Genomic DNA, 18,195 nt, shown 5'->3' on the forward strand with positions numbered 1-18,195 from the left:
GCTCCGTGCTCAGCGTGAAGTCTGCTTGGGAATCTTTCTCCTTCTCCCTCTGTCCCTCCCCCTGCTCGTGTGCTCCCCCCTCCCAAGATAAATAGATTTTTAAAAATATATATTTCTCTGTTACACATTCATTGCAGAAAAACAGGAAATACAGATAAGCAAAAAGGAAAATAAAAGCACTTTTCTTTCCACCATCAGGATAATTACCATTTTGCCCTATTTCCTCCCGCGTGTACTAGATGAGGCACACGTCTATATGACAGAAATGGATCGTGTCTATTTCTGAACCATTTCCCCGCCGTTCAGACACCACCTCGGAACTTCTTGGCTCGAGACAACAGCTTTTATGCTCTTATTTTCCGTAGATCAGGAGTCCAGGTGTGGTTCAGCTTGGGGGTTCTGGCTCAGGGTCTCACGAGGGGGCAGCCTAGGGGCTCTGTCATCTGAAGGTGCGGCTGGGGCAGGTGGGGCTGCTCTCATGGTGGCTCCCTCACCTGCCTGGGAAGCTGAAGCTGAACCACTGGCCGGAGGCCTCAGTTCTTCTCAGTCGACCTCCCCATAGGACCTGACTTTCTTCACGCCGTCTTCCCTCTGTCTGAAGAATCCCAGAGAGAGCAAGGTGGAAACCATCTAGCCTCAAAAATCACACTCCGTCATTCCTGCAGGATCCCGTGAGTCACACAGGCCTCCTCAGCATCTGGGGACCACACGGGGGGCAAGTACCAGCGGTGGGGCTCACTGGAGGCCCTGATGGAGGGCGGCCACCACATTCTCTCTGACAGTATGTCAGGGACAACTTTCTCTGCCAGGGGATCGATCTTAATTGCTTTTAATGACTCATAACTGTAGCATAATTTATCGAACTGAGTCCCAGCAGTTGGACGTAAGGCTTATGTACCATTTTTTCTTCCCGGAATCTCCACCACTGAACTTGCCAGATTATTTCCTAGAGGTAAATGAAGAAGAAAAGGAAATTGTGCTTGCTGACCTAGTTTCATGAGCAGCCAAGGGCTGAGAAGACCAGCAGGACACAGAGCGAGGTCCCTGGGATCCTGCTCTCTCTCCCCGTCAGATGGGGAGCTCACTATTTACCGAAACATCCCAGGGAAAACATCCTAGGGCCTGGGGAAAGGGTTCTGGGGAAGGATGCTTGCTGGTCACAGTGCAAGCTAGGGAGGGCAGCAGGAGTCCAACCAATGAGAAAGGGGGCCTGTGTGCCCCAGCCCTTGTCCTCTCCAGCCTCCCAGAGGAGAGAGCTGGAGGTTTCTGAGCCTCTTCTCAGGTGCTATGTGCTTGCTCCAGGAGAAGGGCAGCTGCTCCAGAAGGATCCTCCAGAAGGATCCCCACCACCCTACCCCCAATCCAAACCCAGGACAAGACCCATCATGGCACACTTCGGAAAAACGGTGGCTCAGAGCCAGATGCTGGTGGGTCAGTGACCTGTCACAGTGGGTCTGGTGAAGGTGCTTTTGGTCTATTTTAGGAGGGGATCGATCGTGTCAAGGGCTTTCTCTAGGGTGACTACACTGGCCATTGGCGGGAGAATCTGGCATTCTGTCAGTCCACTGTCTGTACCCAAACCCCTCGCGAGCTCCTGCTAATTTTAGCAGGGCCTTGCAGGTGCCAGCATGTCCCCGTGACAAGTTCACTCCCGCGGGGGCTGGGCCAGGGGCGGGGGGACGCTGCGTGCAGTCCAGCATCCAGAGCAAGCGCTTCTCTGGACCTCTACTGCCCAAAGCCCAAGAATGACCTCCGGATATTTAGAGGCAGGTTTTGATGATTTAGTTTAGAAGCCCTGAGAAGAACAAGCATTTTTCACCTGGGGTGGCCCTGGGCTGGGGCACAGCCATCAGGGCAGCGTCCCACATCCCTCAGTTTCAAAAACCCCTTCTTTTCTTCCCTGCCCCTCCCCAGTCCCTTGCTCAGCTCTCACTGGCCCAAATGAGGTATTAAGTGCTCCCCACCATTAATCCTGCAGCCTCATCGCCCCAAGGGACACACCCAGGGGAGACGGGAGGGTGGGGGCAGAGGAGGGGAGGAGGGCCCTTTGCAGCCTAGGTCTTTTCCAGCCTCCCCCAGATTTGCTGGGGATTCCCTTGCCACTTGTGCAGCCTGCAGGCAGGGCCCCTCCCCAGGCGCTCCCGGTGCGCTGCGCTCTACTGCGCTTTCCTGCCCCGGCACCTCCGAGGACTGGAGGACAGGTAGACTCGTTCTGTCCCCTCCCCAGAATCTCAGGCACCGGTCCGAAGGCACTAATCCGAAGACCGGGTGCAGAGGGCATGGGCATCACCCCCGGCCTTGGCCCTGCTACACTGGTCAGCCCTGACCCCGCGCAGGTCCCCTTTGCCCTTCAGCCCCACCTGATCCGGTGGCAGGGAGCGCAGTATTTCAGCGGCTGAGGGCCAAGTGCTCCGTGCAGAAGCCCTGGGGCAGCCTGCAGAGGACAGTCGTGCGACGAGGGGGCCCTCACTTGCACAGGGGGCCTCAGACTCCAGGCTGCAGCCTAGCCGAGCACCTCAGCAGACAGGGTGTCCCCACCTCCCCCAAAACCTACCTCGTGGCCCCTCAGAGAGATAGCGACGGATGCCCAGACAGCCTCGAGTCTGGTAAGGACCCTCCCAGGGCGGGGCACTGTGCTTCCTCCCGGGCACACGGGGTGCTCGGTTTGGCGCCGGAGCCCTGGAAGGTGGCATCCAGGCTAAGGGGCAGCAGTGCCGGTCCCTGACCCCCTCCCCACAGCCCCCTCCTGACACCCACGGTACAGACTCTCCAGAAGCGGTCTGCAGGGGTGGCGCCTTCTAGGGAACTCGCTTGTGGGGCTCCCAAGGCCAGACTGTCCCGAGTTTGGGCCTCACACGGCCCTCTGCCCCTTGGTACCCATCTCCCCTCGGCTAACGTTCGTCTAGATGCGCTGAGACCAGGCTCCCGGTTTGCCCGCCCCACCCACCCCACCTCAGCGAGTGGAACCTCTCTGGGGGCCCAGGCATCCGTGTGTACACAGTCCTTACAGCCCCGGACCTGGACACGGTTGTTCGGTACCCAGGCTGGAAGCAATGGGAAGGGTCAGGCTATTTGGATGGGGATGATGGGGACGGCATCGGGAGCATGCCTGCTCCCTGAATACAGCATTCATTGCTTTGGGACGTCCTCCCCGGGACTCAGAAGAAGGCAGGATACTTAGGGGTACCCCTTCGTAACAGATGAGGACAGTGAGGGGAAGGACTAAAGGTGCTTTCTACCCCGGCACAGTCCTGGGCGGCCGGTTCTATATGGAGCCGTGGGCCCCCGAGGACCAGGGGATGAGGTCCCTGTGCAAACGCTGGGAGGACCTGTGGGTTCCAGTGCCCGTCCCAGCGGGGCCAGTGTGAGCCTTAAGTGGGTCCAGCAGCAGCCTGACTCTGAGGCTTCTGGGAACCCGGGTGGCTGTGGACACACAGTCGGTGACCCTGGGGCTCTTGCCCACATGTTCCTGGGGTAAAGGATGCCCGGTCCAGGAGAAGCAGGTGGAGGAGCCCCTATGTCAGGGAGCACTGGGCAGCCTGCCTGGAACCTGGGGGAGACAATCAGGCAAGAGACCTCCCAACTTTAGGTGTAGCCATGAGCCCCAACGGTGTGTCCTGTGACCTCCTGGCAAGTGGGGGTGGGGAGTGGTTGTGGGAAGAAGGGGGATAGGCTCTGAGCTTTGTTTGTTCCCCCAAGGCCTGGCTGGGGGGAGGGGGACAGCTTCTCAGGGCTCCTTGGGCAGCACCCTGCCCTCCCAGGTCACCCAGGCAGGCCCTTTAGGCCAGTTCGACTGACAGCAGCACGACACTCCCAAGAGACTTACGTGGCTGGCCTCAGGCCCTGAAACGGGGCAGGAGGCAGCCCGGTGGGGTGGGGAGGTGGGGTCAGAGCTGGTGCTCAGGTGCAAACCCAGGTCTGAGCCTCGTGGCACTGTGGGCTAGAGAAGGCAGACCAGAGTGCCCAGCTCCCTCACCGTAAGAAAGGGGGCTCCTACGGCACCTGAGGCCCAGGATGATTACTCATGGTAAGGGAAAACTGGGGGTGCCCCGAGCAGTGCCTGGCACTCGGGGCCTGCTCCTGGGGATGTTCCAAGGACTCTGTGAGGCAGACTCCTACCCCATGACTTGAACCCCACCCATGTCCCCCAGACACATGGCCCTGGGGCTGAGGGGGCTGCACAGGTCAGAGCCCCGTCCTCGCAGGGTTGCACGCTGACAAGCTGCATAGGAGGCCCTAATGCACAAGAGGAGGGGGCTTGTCCCCAGCCCGGATGGCGCTCCTCACCACGGGAGGCAAGGGTGCAGGAGGCCAGTGTCAGCCTGGGCCACTAGAGGAACCTCCCAGACCTGGTGTCCCCTGCACAGCCCCCCATGGCCAGGGACAGGCTCCCCGCCACACCCTGCCCAGGTGGGTGGCCTGCCTACAGCCCCAGGGAGAATGCAGAAGTGCTTTTGCAGAAACACTGCCAAAAACGGATTTCTCTGTACGGTGTCTCTATTTCAATGTCGGCAGCAAACTCGAGCTTTTGAGAACATTGTACAGAACAAGTGGGACCCACAGCCAGATGCAGCTATACGGGCAGGATGGAATCATCTCACCCTTCCAGTCCTTCCACTCCTGTGGTGTCCCGGCAGGAGTGGCACGTCCCCAGGCAGATGTAGGGTCTTCCTGAGTCCCAGCACTGCGAGCCCTTACATGCTTCCAGGACCCTTCCTGTAGAACGAGTCCTTGTAGAGAAACAGCTAGGTTTAGGAAATTAAATATTGCCCTTTCACCTGGTGGTTTGACTTCCTGTGATTTCTGGGGTTCCACAGAAGGGTCTCTGTGGCCCGGGAGCCGGCAGAAGGGGTTTTCACCCACTGACAGCGGCAAGGACCCACGGTGGGCCTGGACACAGAGGGCGAAGCCTTTGGCCCAGAGCCCCTCATGAGTCTCGGGTCACGGCCACCAAGAGGGCAGCCACAGCAACTGGGCGAGGCATGAGGTTGGACTGTCATGCTGTCTGCATGGCTCTTGGTGACAGTCTGTGCTATCTTACATCCCATCCCTCTGGACAGTTTTGTCCCCGTCGAGATGCCCAGCAGCCTCTCGGGGCCCTCAGGCAGCAAATCCCCTGTGCTCAGCTGGATGCAGGCTATGAGGCACAGCTCCCAGGAGACTTCTGCAAGCCTGGGCTCTTCTCGCAGCCGATGAGGCCATCTCTTCCCAGTGAACCGAGATGGCCAGCGTGCGCAGGGCGTGGCACATTAGCAGAATTCTGCGACTGTTAATGTCTCTACTCCTTGCTGGTAAATTTTACATTTGAAAGCTTGTGAAAGATAAGACAGAGGGGGCCAGCCTGTGGCCATGGGCCCCTGAGAATGGCCTGGATTGCTCCACCAAGGAGGAGGCCGTCCCAGGGCTATGCCCCCACTGGGGCCCAGAGCTGCAGACTGGCTTGGCAAACACTGGCATCTGGTTCTGTGTGTTCTGTCTGTGATGGTCAGCCCCATCCCTTTGTGACCTTCCTTAGGTTTAAACTTTAAGTGCAGGGACATGGTCCCTAAGGAAGGACCTGTATCTTAGGAATGCTGTCGGTTACAGGGAAGTGGCTTGAAACCTGGCTTAACTCCGGCTTCCACTGATTCACGTTTGCTCCCACAACCAGCATGTGGAGGTGGGAGGGCCCAGAGCTGGCCAGTGCGTCAGGGCCAGGCTGCTCTGCCCCTCTCCGTCATCCCTCCCACCGACAGCCCTGACTCCTCATTGTCACAGGACAGCTATTGCGGTGCCAGCCATCACACCCATTGCACTCTTACTCTGCTGTGTTCATAGTTACAGGGGCACTGACTTTCTAGGGAAGAGAAGGTCCTGCTAAAATCAGAGTTCTCTTTCCCTATCATTGGCCAGAACTGGGCCACGTGCCCGGCACGAAACCAGATCACCAGCAAAAAGGCACAGGATAGCTGTGCTTGGCTTGACCAGGTTGTGGGCTGTACCCTGGGCTGGGGAGGGGCTGCCTTTCTCAAACAGGGTCCATTTGTACACAATGGCCCACGCACTCCCTCGGCATTAATTCTGGCGGGAGAATGACCCAATCTCTGTGACAGGCCAGCCACCCCCTGACCTCCAGACAGGCTCTTCCCACCCCGTCTCACCCACTCTCCTGGTCAGCGTGGCAGGGACCCTACAGTGGGCGTCTGAGCTACAGGGAGGGGTGGCCGCATCTGCTGCTGCCCCTCCCCGTCCAGCATGCCTCAGGCCACACGTGTTTTGGGGCTGCCCTTGGAGCTCTGCTGTTCTAGGTTTTTGGCTGGTTCATGGGGAATTCGAACAGAGCGGTCATCTCAGACCCAGGGCCAGGGCGCAAAGGAGCCCCCGGTGTGTGGGGGGCCCCGTGAGTCAGGGCATCCAGGCCCCGGCCCCACGCGGCTGCTCCACCGCCCCGCACAGGCCGAGCAGATCCTGGCAGACTTCCAGCTGCAGGAGGCGGACCTGAAGAAGGTGATGCGGCGGATGCAGACGGAGATGGCCCGGGGCCTGCGGCTGCAGACCCACGAGGAGGCCAGCGTGAAGATGCTGCCCACCTATGTGCGCTCCACCCCGGAGGGCTCAGGTTGGCCAGCGGCGGGCAGGGAGGGCCCCTGGGGCTTTGCTTATGGCTCGGACCTCTGATGCCCCCACTCCCTTCTCTTCTTCTCTCCCTGGACTTGGGGTCCTGCTGGCCAGAGCCCCAAGGCTGATGCCCTTCTCCCTGTGGCTGCAGAAGTCGGGGACTTCCTCTCCCTGGACCTGGGCGGCACCAACTTCAGGGTGATGCTGGTGAAGGTGGGGGAGGGCGCGGAGGGGCAATGGAGCGTGACGACCAAGCACCAGATGTACTCCATCCCCGAGGACGCTATGACCGGCACCGCGGAGATGGTGAGCAGCTGGGCCAGAGCCAGGGGCTGCAGGCCGGGGGACCGGGGTCAAGTCTGCACAGGATCTCTGAGCTCACCAGTCCTGGTGGGAGGGCCCTGCTATCTACCAGGGCCAGGGGCACCCACGGGCAGGACAGCCAACCAGCCTCAGAGGGCCCAGGGAGGCAGCTGGCCCCAGCAGGTCACCTCCCTGCTCCGTTTCCCAGACGGCTCAGACATGTGACAGGGCGGCAGAGAGAATGTGCTGGTCCAAGCAGCCCATGCACACTGCCTTCTCCTTGTGTGCCCCCCGCAACCTGCTACCAGCAGGGACACCAAGCACGGTGACAGCAGTCATAATGTCTGCCCAGGCGGGAATGCTACCCTGCCCGTGGGGAGGGCTCAGGAGAGGGTACAGAGGTACAGAAGTACCACAACCCTGGGAGGTGGGCAGAGGCAGAACCCATCCCCTGGGGGCCAGGGTTTCAAGGAAGGAGTCCCGGGGCAGCCTGGTCCTCACCACACCCCTGCATGCAGTCAGACTGGCCATGAAGCAGCAGGGCTGGTGTGGACGGTGCGGCCAAGTGGGGAGTGTGGACGATCAGCAGGGTGTGGAGGAGTACCTGGGGCTGGGCCAGGCCCATACAAGCAGGGTAGGGGCCAGTCCCCAGCAGGACCAGGCGTGGGCGGCCAGGACACCTGGAGGCAGCGAAAGCCACTCTGGGTGGTAGAGACAGAAATCTGGGAAGTGATGGCCACAGCTGTGCCTCTGTCCTAAGTCTGTGGCTGGATGTCACGGGGCCCAGCGGGAGGGATAGGCCGACAGCGCACAGCTGGGCTGGGGACCAGGCCGGTCCTAGAGTGGTACTGTCCCAGCGGCAGCAGCACTCAGGCCAGGGGAGCCGAGGGTAGGCGGGGAGGCTGTGCTCTCCTGGGGCCCACATGGGTGCTGTGGCCAACGGCCCGCTCGTGGCCTGTCTTCCAGCTGTTCGACTACATCTCCGAGTGCATCTCCGACTTCCTGGACAAGCATCAGATGAAGCACAAGAAACTGCCCTTGGGCTTCACTTTCTCCTTCCCCGTGAGGCATGAAGACATCGACAAGGTAGGGCCAGGTCGGGGTGGGGGGTGGACGCGTTCCCCAGAGAAAGATGCCCCAGGAACTCCCTGAGGCTTCGAATGCGACCCCATGTCAGGAAAAGCCTTGGGCTTAACCCGTGGCTCTGTCACTGGCCTGTTGTGGGACTTTGGGAAACAGAGATCCGGCTGGTTCTGTTTGCCCGAACCAAAGAGCCCCTGAGGCCAGCAGAATTGTCCCCTGCCGCAGATCGGGCACAGACGAGCAAGCGGGAGGAGGGCGCTGGCAGGCCAGCACAGCTGTGTGACGCTGGGCCACCAGTGTGGGCGGCAGGACTGGGCTGGGCCAAGGCTCCACCCGCCACCATCCCCCCCGCCCCCAGACACACACACACACACACATGCACACATGCACATTATCCATGCACACGGACATGCAGAAGTCAGCCGCACACGCACCTGAATGCACACACAGGTCAATCATATATACATGTCTACCCGTCACGTCTACATGTAAGGACATATGCACACATGTGTGTGCATTATATACGCATGTGCACACACCAAGGCCGTGTGTGTGTGCGATGAGCACACGCACACAAGCGTTTATGTATGTACACACATAAATTACACACATATGTGTGAATTACACACACACGTCTATGCACATCAACTGTGAATGCACACAACATACACATGACCTCTCAGAGAGACAGCCTGTGCAGGGCCCCTTGGTTCTCCATGCCCGGGCCACACAGCGCACAAAGGGCAGCAGGGGCAGGCCGTCCAGGGGCCCAGGGAGACCCTCCAGGAAGGGGCGATGCCACTGTGCCTTACCGTCTTCCTGTTGGGTGTACTGCAGGGGAGGGACCCCAGCCTTATACAGGCGGCTGTCCGGACCTCGTCCTCACTCTGGGTGATGCCCCGGGCTTTCCCCTGGAACCGCTCACGTGGGCTGGAGGCCAGCCCCTCAGGAAGAGACGTATTCGGACAGAGTCGCCTCCGCCACTTCTCAAAGCACAGTCCAGCTGAGCGGGGTGCCTCACCCTGCGCCTCCTCTCCTCTCAGGGCATCCTCCTCAATTGGACCAAGGGCTTCAAGGCCTCTGGAGCAGAAGGGAACAACATCGTGGGGCTCCTCCGTGACGCCATCAAACGGAGAGGGGTGAGGCACCCCATGACCGCCCTCAGAACCTCCCTCCCCTCTGGCCACGATGCCAGGGACAGCCTCCTGGGCGACCCTCCCCACTCCGGACGAGCCTGAAGCAGCCCGAGCCAACACCCCAGCCCGATCACTATTGCCTCTGGGCCTCTTGGCAGGACTTCGAAATGGACGTGGTAGCGATGGTCAACGATACAGTGGCCACCATGATCTCCTGCTACTACGAAGACCGCCGGTGTGAGGTCGGCATGATTGTGGGTAAGGACTCACGCCCGGCTCTGTTGCCCTGAGGCGTGAGGGCCAAAAGTCCTGGGCCATGGGCAATGGTCAGAGCAGGGATCCAGTGCCAGGCGTGGACCCCACAGGTGGCAGGATGTGGGGTGGTCTTGGGGAGAGGTGGGGGCGTCCTGACTGTGGCTAGTATATCGAACACTCACAAGTCTCGGCATCAGAGGACACACTGGCTACAGGTCTGCAGGACCCATTGAGATTTAACTATATTCCCCTCGCTGATAAATTGACCAAACCGGACAGATGTGTCCCCGTAGAAGAGGACAAGCATAGGTGACATCGTCCCCTTCTAGACAGTCTTCCTGTCCCCGTCCGAAGTGAAGGCCAGGAAGGGAGTGTCACCGGCCCCGGCAGGCCTCAGCCCTTCCCAAGGAGCTCTTGAGGGTCCAGAGCGGGAACTGAGCACGGCTCCCATCTGGTCAGTCATCTCCTGAACATGCAGCTGCCGACTCTGGGCTCCGGCTCCCTAGAAAGTCAGTGGTGAAGTCATTTGCCCTGCGGGGCCCCCGAGAGCCGGCCCTCACAAACCTGTCTCCCGCAGCACACACTGGCCTCATGCCGTCCTCCTCTCACTGCTCACATCTCCTTGTTCCATGTTCGACTTTCCGACAGAAAGCCGTCTCCAAATTCACCGCCTAAACGCGAGCGGCAAGAGCCCGCTTCCCAGTGGGCTTCCCAGCTGTAGGGCCGCAGCTCCCCGAGACACCCTGTCTTGGTGTTTGGGCTCTGCAGCCCTTGCCTCGGGCATAGCCCCGCCGGAGCAGAAATGGCCGAAGCTGGCCTGATCTCACCTCTGCCCTGCACTCACTCTGCTCAGTGCTTAAAAACAGGATAACAACCAAGATCCCCAAAATGGGCAAATGCCCATCAAAGTCTGGATTTCTGGGGCTTTCTCTGTCTCTGTCTCTGTCACTTTCTCTCTCTCTCTCTCTCTCACACACACACACACCAAAAAAACTGGACGACCCTGCATCCCTGGACCTGCATTGTGCAATGGACTCTGTAAATTACAATTCCCCCAAAACAGGGCCCAGGACAGAAGCTCAAGCACATGCATATGAAGTGCCAAAAAACAAGACTGCTGCGTAACCGAGATAAAACCACGCACACCTGTAGTTGGCAAAGCACCTTGCCCTGTTTCATTCTGTCCTCCCAAGTACCCGGGTAATAACAGCCCAGAGGGATGGGCTCATTAATGGGGAGGTCATGCAGCAACCAAGGCTCCTTCCCACTTTGCCATGCCAGGCAGTGGTGGGTGTGGCAGCAGGGAAGCCGGGAAACCAGGGCCATAGGGGGCTCTGCGGGGGTGCAGGTGGAGAGACTCAGGAGAGGTGGGCGCCCAGGACTGCACCTGCTCCCCCTGCTCCCCCGCCCCTCACCCCTGCGGCCCCCACAGGCACAGGCTGTAACGCCTGCTACATGGAGGAGATGCAGAATGTGGAGCTCGTGGAAGGGGACGAGGGCCGCATGTGCGTCAACACTGAGTGGGGCGCCTTCGGGGACTCTGGGGAGCTGGACGAGTTCCTGCTGGAGTACGACCGTGTGGTGGACGAGAACTCCCTGAACCCCGGCCAGCAGCTGTAAGGACCAACCGCGGGGCTCCCCTTCCCACCCGCTCAGGCAGGCAGATAAGGGGCTTGTTTCTAAAGGGCTCTGTGGAAAAGCAAACGACAATCCTTTCTCCAGAGCTGGTGCCTCCCCCTCCCGCTAGGCGCCCCTGTGAACCCGACACAAACACAAGGAGGTTTGGTCCCCAGAAAGAGGGTCTGTGGGTCGATGGGCCAGGATCACGGGTCAGGTGGCCTAGCCGGTGACCACTTCAGAGGAAGGCTCAGACACCCCCAGTCAGTGCTCACAGCATTCAGCCCAGATCTCCCTGGAGTAGACACCTGTTCCCCGTCACCGCTCCTCGAAACGCCGCGGGCTGATCTGAACGGCTTGAGAACCAGCCCCGGGAAGCTCCCTCCGTCCAGCGAGCCTAAGGAGCCCTGTAGGCTCAAGCCTTCCTGCGCTCTGGCTCCTTCGCTGGGCTGGTGGGATTCCGTGCGCGCAGAGACGAAGACGTAGGGCGCGCTTCTGCCCCTTAGGCGGACTCCAGGAGCCCAGGACCCCAGCAGGCACCAGCCCCTCTGAGCCTGAGCTCCCCGCTCCATGAGGGTCAAGGAGAACAGCACCCACCGTGGGGCCGTGGGAAATGGCGTGGGCTGGGCGCGGGGCCGCAGCCTGGACGGACGCCCTGCAGTAGGGCACGTTCGGTCCGGAGGCCCCGGAGCGCTTCCTAACCTTGAGTTTTACTTGACGTAAATGAGAGTAGGCGCGCACCGGGTCTGGAAGCGGGGTGTCGCAGTGCCCTACCTGGCCTCCTCGTAGCCGCGCGTGGGGTGACCCAGCCGCCCTCCGTGCAGGTACGAGAAGCTCATTGGCGGCAAGTACATGGGCGAGCTGGTGCGGCTCGTGCTGCTCAAACTCGTGGACGAAAACCTGCTTTTCCGCGGGGAGGCCTCGGAACAGCTGCGCACGCGCGGCGCCTTCGAGACACGCTTCGTGTCGCAGGTGGAGAGGTGCGCTGGGCACTCGGGGCAAGGGGCGGCGCCGAGGCGTGGGCGGGGCCGAGGCATGGGCGGGGTCCGGGCGAGGGTCCGGGCAGCGCGTGGCCCGCAGGGGAGCACGCACCCGGGCCCAGGGAGCAGCCCACTTGCCCCCTCCGTGGCTCCCCACCGCCGTGGAGATCGTCCCACTTCCTCCACGCCCCAGCCCCAAGGCGCGCCAGGGTCGCCCAGGGTAGAGCGGAGGGCCTGGGCTTAGAGCGAGGCACAGTGACTGGTAACTGCTGGTCCTTGGCGGAATCGGACCCGCTGCCGTGCGGAGTCCGAGCCCCGCCTTCGCCTGGGTGAGGTGGACAGGCGGAGGGGAGGGGAGGAGGCCTCCTCCGTCGGGGTTGGAGTAGGGGTGGCCCGGGGCCGAGCGACCCTACCTTCCAGCGACAGGCCCCCCTCTGCCCCCCGCCCCGCAGTGACTCTGGCGACCGCAAGCAGATCTACAACATCCTGAGCACGCTGGGGCTGCGGCCCTCGGCCACCGACTGTGACATCGTGCGCCGTGCCTGCGAGAGCGTGTCCACGCGCGCCGCGCACATGTGCGCTGCTGGGCTGGCGGGTGTCATCAACCGCATGCGCGAGAGCCGCAGCGAGGACGTGATGCGCATCACCGTGGGCGTGGACGGCTCGGTGTACAAGCTGCACCCCAGGTGAGCCCCCGCGGTGGGTCGGGCAGCCCCTCGTGCGCCTCGGGCGGAAGGCGAGCGGAACCCCCGGGTTTTCCCCGGGGGCCCCTCTGGGCTTATTGCTCCAAACTGCTGCGGGGGCGGAGAGGGGCGGGGGTCTGCGCGAGCAGGGGGAGGAACGGCAGCCCTGCTTCCCCTGTCAGCTTCAAGGAGAGGTTCCATGCCAGCGTACGCAGGCTGACGCCCTTCTGCGAGATCACCTTCATCGAGTCGGAGGAGGGCAGCGGTCGGGGCGCGGCGCTGATCTCCGCCGTGGCCTGCAAAAAGGCCTGCATGCTGGGCCAGTGACAGCGGAGGCCATTAGGCAAGGAGGAAGCAGTGGCTCGCTGGACCTGGGCCCCAGGAGATGTGCTCCCCACGGATGCCCCCACCCTCGCCCAGGAAGGAGGTATCTCTTTGTAAGGACCCTGGACGCCTCCCATCCCCACTGCCTCCCCAAAAGATGGGGAAAGGCCCACGGGGGATTTCCGGGCCCGGGCAGGCCTCTTGTCTCAGAGGCGGTTGGTGGGACAGCCCTGGGCCCTGACTGGGTTTGGGGCTGCAGTGAGCAGGCATGGAGATCCCACAAAGTCCCTCACCTGCGTGACTGGAATCAAGGACCCGGAAGGGAGTTGCTCACTCAAGACTTGGCTGCATGTCCACACTGCCTCCTCTTGGAGCCTTCAGCCGGACTCAGCCTCGCGGGGGCCTGCTCTGGATGCTGCGGGCCCCCACCTCCGCCCCTGCCTGGGAACTCAACCCCCTGGGGAGGCAGCTGACCTGGCCAGACCTAGAGTGGGGTTCCACAGGGGGCCAGAGGCTGCCGGTCACCCAGGCCTGGCTGTTTTCATGCCTGCTGGGGACCGGGAAATGGAAGAGGACCGGCTCCACCCTGGAGGCTGCTTGTACCCCGAGGCCTGGAGATGGTGGCCTTGCTGCTCTCCTGCCACCATCCATGAGTGGTTTGTGGCTCTGGGATGGTCCCTTCCAGGTGGTACAGGACACAGAGCCCCTATAGCCCCTGTGTGCCCAAAGGGACCCAGGATGAGGAGGACCTCTCCCCTCACACCCCCGAGCAGGCCTGGGAGCACCTCCGTGGTGGGGTCCTGGGCTCCCCCAGGGCTGACGGGGAAAGAGAGGTCAGCACTCAGCACGCACGGGGCCACCCAGGCTTCTCTTTTCTCACAGACCTCTGTGCGACACCAAGCTCCCACATCCAACCTGTGACTGTGTGGTTTTTTAAATTAAATGTTTTAAAAGTTTAGAACGTGGTGTTGACCAGTGTCCTTTGATCTCTGGGCATAAGGGCAGGGGAACAATATGGAGACATGGTCACATGTGCACAGACGTTCCACAAGCCTTGGTGTCTGGAAATTCACCATGCCCTCCAGCCAGCTGTGCTGGGGAACGTGAAGGGACACACTGGGCTGTGGGAACAGAGGTGGCCGCAGCAGGAGGGTGGTTGGACACACCAGCTTGGCCTGGCCCCTGGCTGGCCATCTGCGGGATATGCGTGGGGACCCGCAGGCTCTGATTGCCTCTGGGAGTGCCTGGGAAGGAGTTGGGGGCCGGGGTGCTGCTTTGGGAGGTGGGACAGGGCTGGTCTCCGTCGGAGTCCCCTGGAGCCACTTGGGTTGTGACAGTGATAGGAGGAGAGGAGGGTGATTGTCGAGGTCCTTCCAGGGGCTCCTGGGTGACGTGCCTGCTCTGAGTTAGCCAGGCCAGGCCTGGCACCCTCTCTCAGCTATACCCCCTTATGTGTCACGTTGTGGGGTTAGAACATACGCGCTCTGTGATGAGAGGAACCACGGACCTGCAGTGACTGTTTGATTTGGAACTCACCCCAGAGCTGTGGCTTTGAGACATTCTCTGGTTTTTCCGGGTGTCCTATGGAGGACTGGAGCAGAACATCTTAGGTCTCCTGAATCTTGGTTATGCACTGGGATGTCACACAAGGGTCTGGTTACCCCACAGCAGTCCTTCGGTCTCGGCATCCGTGTTGGACCCCGTGTTGACGTAAGCTACTTTTAAGTCCTTTTCCCTGCTGTTCGGAGGCTGCTCTTGATTTTTTAAGTTCCCTTTGAGGGTACGTTATATATTTTACAGATTTCATTTCCGGAGAGGGAAGGAGGTATCGTCAAACTCTTTTTGTTGCACATAAGAGGCCTGGGGTCTCATGGACCACCCAAACGCCTGCTCTACCAGCTTGCCTCTGCATTGTTTCCCCCAGGGGCAGGGCGCAGTTGCAAAGAGCCCGGTTCCAGGGTAGGGAGGACAGCCAGTGGGCCCTCTCCTCTGCCCCGGGTTCCAGAGGGCAGCCAGTGGGCCCATGACGTCTGTTCTAGAAGGTCCCCAGCCCCCGGCCCTTCTCGGGGCCCTAAAGGAGCAGGCAGGCCTGCAGCAGAGTGGGGTGAGCCTGGGGCCCACAGTGGAGCCGCACATGAAGGACTCATGACCACTTTCTTGGGGATCCAAGGGGATGCTTGGGGTGCAGGTCATGCACCGTGTTCCAAACACGCCTCACACACAGGTTCACTTGGGGCCACAGTCAGCTCAGGGCTACCTTCTGCCCTCTGTCAGAGGGGCCAGAGGCCAGGGCCACTGTCCACCCAAACTCTGGGAATCCCTGGGGGTCTCAGGCCAGAGCCCATCTTCAGAAATACCCATTGCCCTTCCCAAGCCCAGTAGAGGCCTCAGGCCAGTCCTCCGCACACTGTCCTCTTGGACGGGGCAGGTTCTAGACTGGACCTGAAGGAGAGACAGTCAGGTGGGGTAATACAGGAGACTTCTCATTCGGAGCGATACTTCATTCAGCCCCCAGAGCGGCGGAGAGCTGTGAGCCTGTGAGCTCTGCCCTTGGGAGCCGTTGCTGCTGGATGGGTGGACATCTGGATGTTAGACATCAGGGGGCCCGAAGGTCACCAGGAACGTGGCTGGAATCTGCCTGGGGCCCCGGCAGGGCTGCCAAGTTTGGGCTTGTTCTCTCTTCCTGCCCTTATTTGGCACTCCAGGTGATAAGGCTGAACCGTAAAAGGGGCTGGGGGCCCCTTGCAGCAAGCCGGCTGCCACGGAGAGAGGATGGTGAGTGCCGGGGGGTAGCCAGAAACCAGCAGGCTCCCAAGTGCTGTCCTGTAGGCTGGGGAATGTCTCTCCTCGAGCTGGGCCTGGAGAGGGGGTCTCCAGAGGTGGGAAGAGGAGCCGGGCATAGGAGTGCTCTCCCGGGAGTGCTGGGGAGGTGTGCGTGGGAAGGGAGGAGTATTTGGGGAGCCAGGGAAAGGGCCCCTCCCCACCTACAGTGTTGCAGGCCAGCAGGAAGGCGGGGACCCGGGGCAAGGCTGCGGCCACCAAGCAGGCCCAGCGAGGCTCTTCCAATGTGTTCTCCATGTTTGAGCAAGCCCAGATCCAGGAGTTCAAGGAAGTGAGTGCCCCTACCCCAGTGGCCTGGGACCGGTCCTGACACCCACCCTACCTATACCCCCTCTTCTCGGTACTCGGTACTGGGCATCCCGGCCCCTCCCGGTCCGTCCACCCTCCAGGACCCCTCCCCACCTCCGGCCTTCCCCTGGGTGGGGGCTGTTCCCTCTGAAGGATGGTGCCCCCCACCACCCAGGCCTTCAGCTGCATTGACCAGAACCGTGACGGCATCATCTGCAAGTCAGACCTTCGGGAGACCTACTCCCAGCTCGGTGAGTGCTTTCGCCTTCCCCTGCTGGCAGAGGAGGGGGCGGCTGCTCACACCAGGGAAGCAGCTCCGGCTCAGGGGGCTGGTGGGAGACCCACTGAGAAAGCACAGGTCCCCTGGCCAGTGCCCATCTCCCTCCTTCCCTGCTCCTACCACCCTCCCCATCAGTCCTCTCGCTCACACACACCTCCCCTGCACTGGCCACAGCTCCCCATTGCTTCACGCTTCTCCACGTCCTGTGGCAGGGAAGGAGGGGCCGGCCTGGGCGGGCGGGGAGGCTGGCCGCCCGTGTCCATCCCATGCCCCGTTGCCGCCAGGGAAGGTGAGCGTTCCGGAAGAGGAGCTGGACGCCATGCTGCAGGAGGGGAAGGGCCCCATCAACTTCACCGTCTTCCTCACGCTCTTCGGGGAGAAGCTTAACGGTCAGCCCGGGGTGGGGGGGGGTGTTGGGTCTTACGGCCTGGAAGTCGCCTGAGCCCCTCCCGAGCCCCACCCAGGCCTCTACTGGACTCTCCCTGGCCAAGGCCCACCCAGGGCCCATGGAGCTCTCCCCTACCTCCTCGACCCGTGGGCACTGGTCACCCCGATCCCCCTGTCAGCCTCACTCCAAAGTCCCAAATCCCGGTCTCCTAGCCAGGCTACTCCAAGGGGAGGTGGTCCTAACCTCTCTGGGCCCCAAGGGCCCTCTATCGGGACACACCCTCTCTCCTCTCCTGGGATGGGACAGGCCTCCTGCACCCCGGGGGCCTCCTGGGTGGGGGCTGAGAGGCCGGGGGCACCGGTGCTCACCTGCTCCCCCCACCCGGGCTCCCAGGGACGGACCCCGAGGAAGCCATCCTGAGCGCCTTCCGCATGTTCGACCCCAATGGCAAGGGTGTGGTGAACAAGGATGAGTAAGTGTGCAAGAAGGGGCACAGAATCCGCCGGGGGACCCCAGGGGAGGGCGGCCACCTGGGCCGTGGGAGCCTTCATAGCCCCCTGACCAGGCCAGACTTTGGCTCTCCCCAGGTTCAAGCAGCTTCTCCTGACCCAGGCAGACAAGTTCTCTCTGGCTGAGGTGAGCATTCTGGTTCCTTTGAGGCCCTCCCCTCCCCTTCACAGGGCTCTTAGCCGCAGGGCACTGGGCTGGGAGTCATTGGGGAGGTTCTGGGGTCACAGGTCTCCCTCGGGTCACGGGTCACCCCTGCTGGCCACCGCAGGCCCCCCAGCCCGTCTGCCTCTGACCACAACCCCCCCCCCCCCCAGGTGGAGCAGATGTTCGCCCTGACGCCCATGGACCTGGCGGGGGACATTGACTACAAGTCTCTGTGCTACATCATCACCCACGGGGATGAGAAGGAGGAGTGAGCTCGGCACAGCTGCGACTTGGGGCCGGCCCGTGGGGACACCACAATAAATGTGTTTCCCAATCACACCTGCAGTAGTGGCCTGTCTGGAACGGATGGGGTGGGGGCCAGCAGGGGGAACGGAGGGGCCCAGCCACTCGACAGCTCAGCTCGGGCCACCCTGGACTGCTCCACGACGGTGGGCCAGCGTGTGCCCACTTTACGGGTGAGGACACATCTAGGAGATGGACTGCGGGGCTTTGATGGCCTCCACCAGGCCCGCACCAGCCATGTGGGGGCCCTGCGCTCCGCATCCATTCTGCTAAGGGCCCTGCCGGTGGGCCCCTGCACGTGTGTGTGCGTGCGCGCGCGCCCACGCATGCTGGGCCCCATGTGGAAGACACAGGTGCCCATCCAAAAACACAAACTTACTTCATTTTGGAAATGCAAGCAAGGTACACACCAGAGCACGTGCAGACTTGCACGCTTCCAAAGGAGAGAGGAAAAGGTCTGGCA

General features: G+C 61.6%; 1 protein-coding gene across 2 annotated transcripts; it reads left to right on the top strand.

Moving 5' to 3' along the window:
* Nucleotides 1-15,695: 15,695 nt before the first annotated feature.
* On the top strand, nucleotides 15,696-17,766 carry MYL7 (myosin light chain 7). 2 transcript variants are annotated; one of them, XM_059172645.1, is made up of 7 exons: nucleotides 15,696-15,753; nucleotides 15,977-16,090; nucleotides 16,283-16,358; nucleotides 16,600-16,776; nucleotides 17,169-17,247; nucleotides 17,346-17,411; nucleotides 17,600-17,766. In XM_059172645.1, exons 1-6 carry the CDS (start codon nucleotides 15,751-15,753, stop codon nucleotides 17,380-17,382), a joined length of 486 nt encoding a protein of 161 aa, XP_059028628.1. In that variant the 5' UTR covers nucleotides 15,696-15,750; the 3' UTR covers nucleotides 17,383-17,411; nucleotides 17,600-17,766. The 2 variants fall into 2 exon arrangements, with proteins under 2 accessions (XP_059028628.1, XP_059028627.1); XM_059172644.1 differs by having other exon boundaries at nucleotides 15,699-15,753; nucleotides 16,672-16,776; nucleotides 17,363-17,411.
* The last annotated feature ends 429 nt before the right edge of the window (nucleotides 17,767-18,195 follow it).

Source organism: Mustela lutreola, chromosome 4 (genome assembly GCF_030435805.1).
Source record: "Mustela lutreola isolate mMusLut2 chromosome 4, mMusLut2.pri, whole genome shotgun sequence".
In the NCBI taxonomy this organism is placed as follows: Eukaryota; Metazoa; Chordata; class Mammalia; order Carnivora; family Mustelidae; genus Mustela; species Mustela lutreola.

Excerpts from the sequence above, each read along its gene's own strand:
- MYL7 (XM_059172644.1), top strand. Across the intron at positions 17,248-17,362 it reads GGTGTGGTGAACAAGGATGA|GTTCAAGCAGCTTCTCCTGA; the intron begins GTAAGTGTGCAA and ends GGCTCTCCCCAG. Across the intron at positions 17,412-17,599 it reads ACAAGTTCTCTCTGGCTGAG|GTGGAGCAGATGTTCGCCCT; the intron begins GTGAGCATTCTG and ends CCCCCCCCCCAG.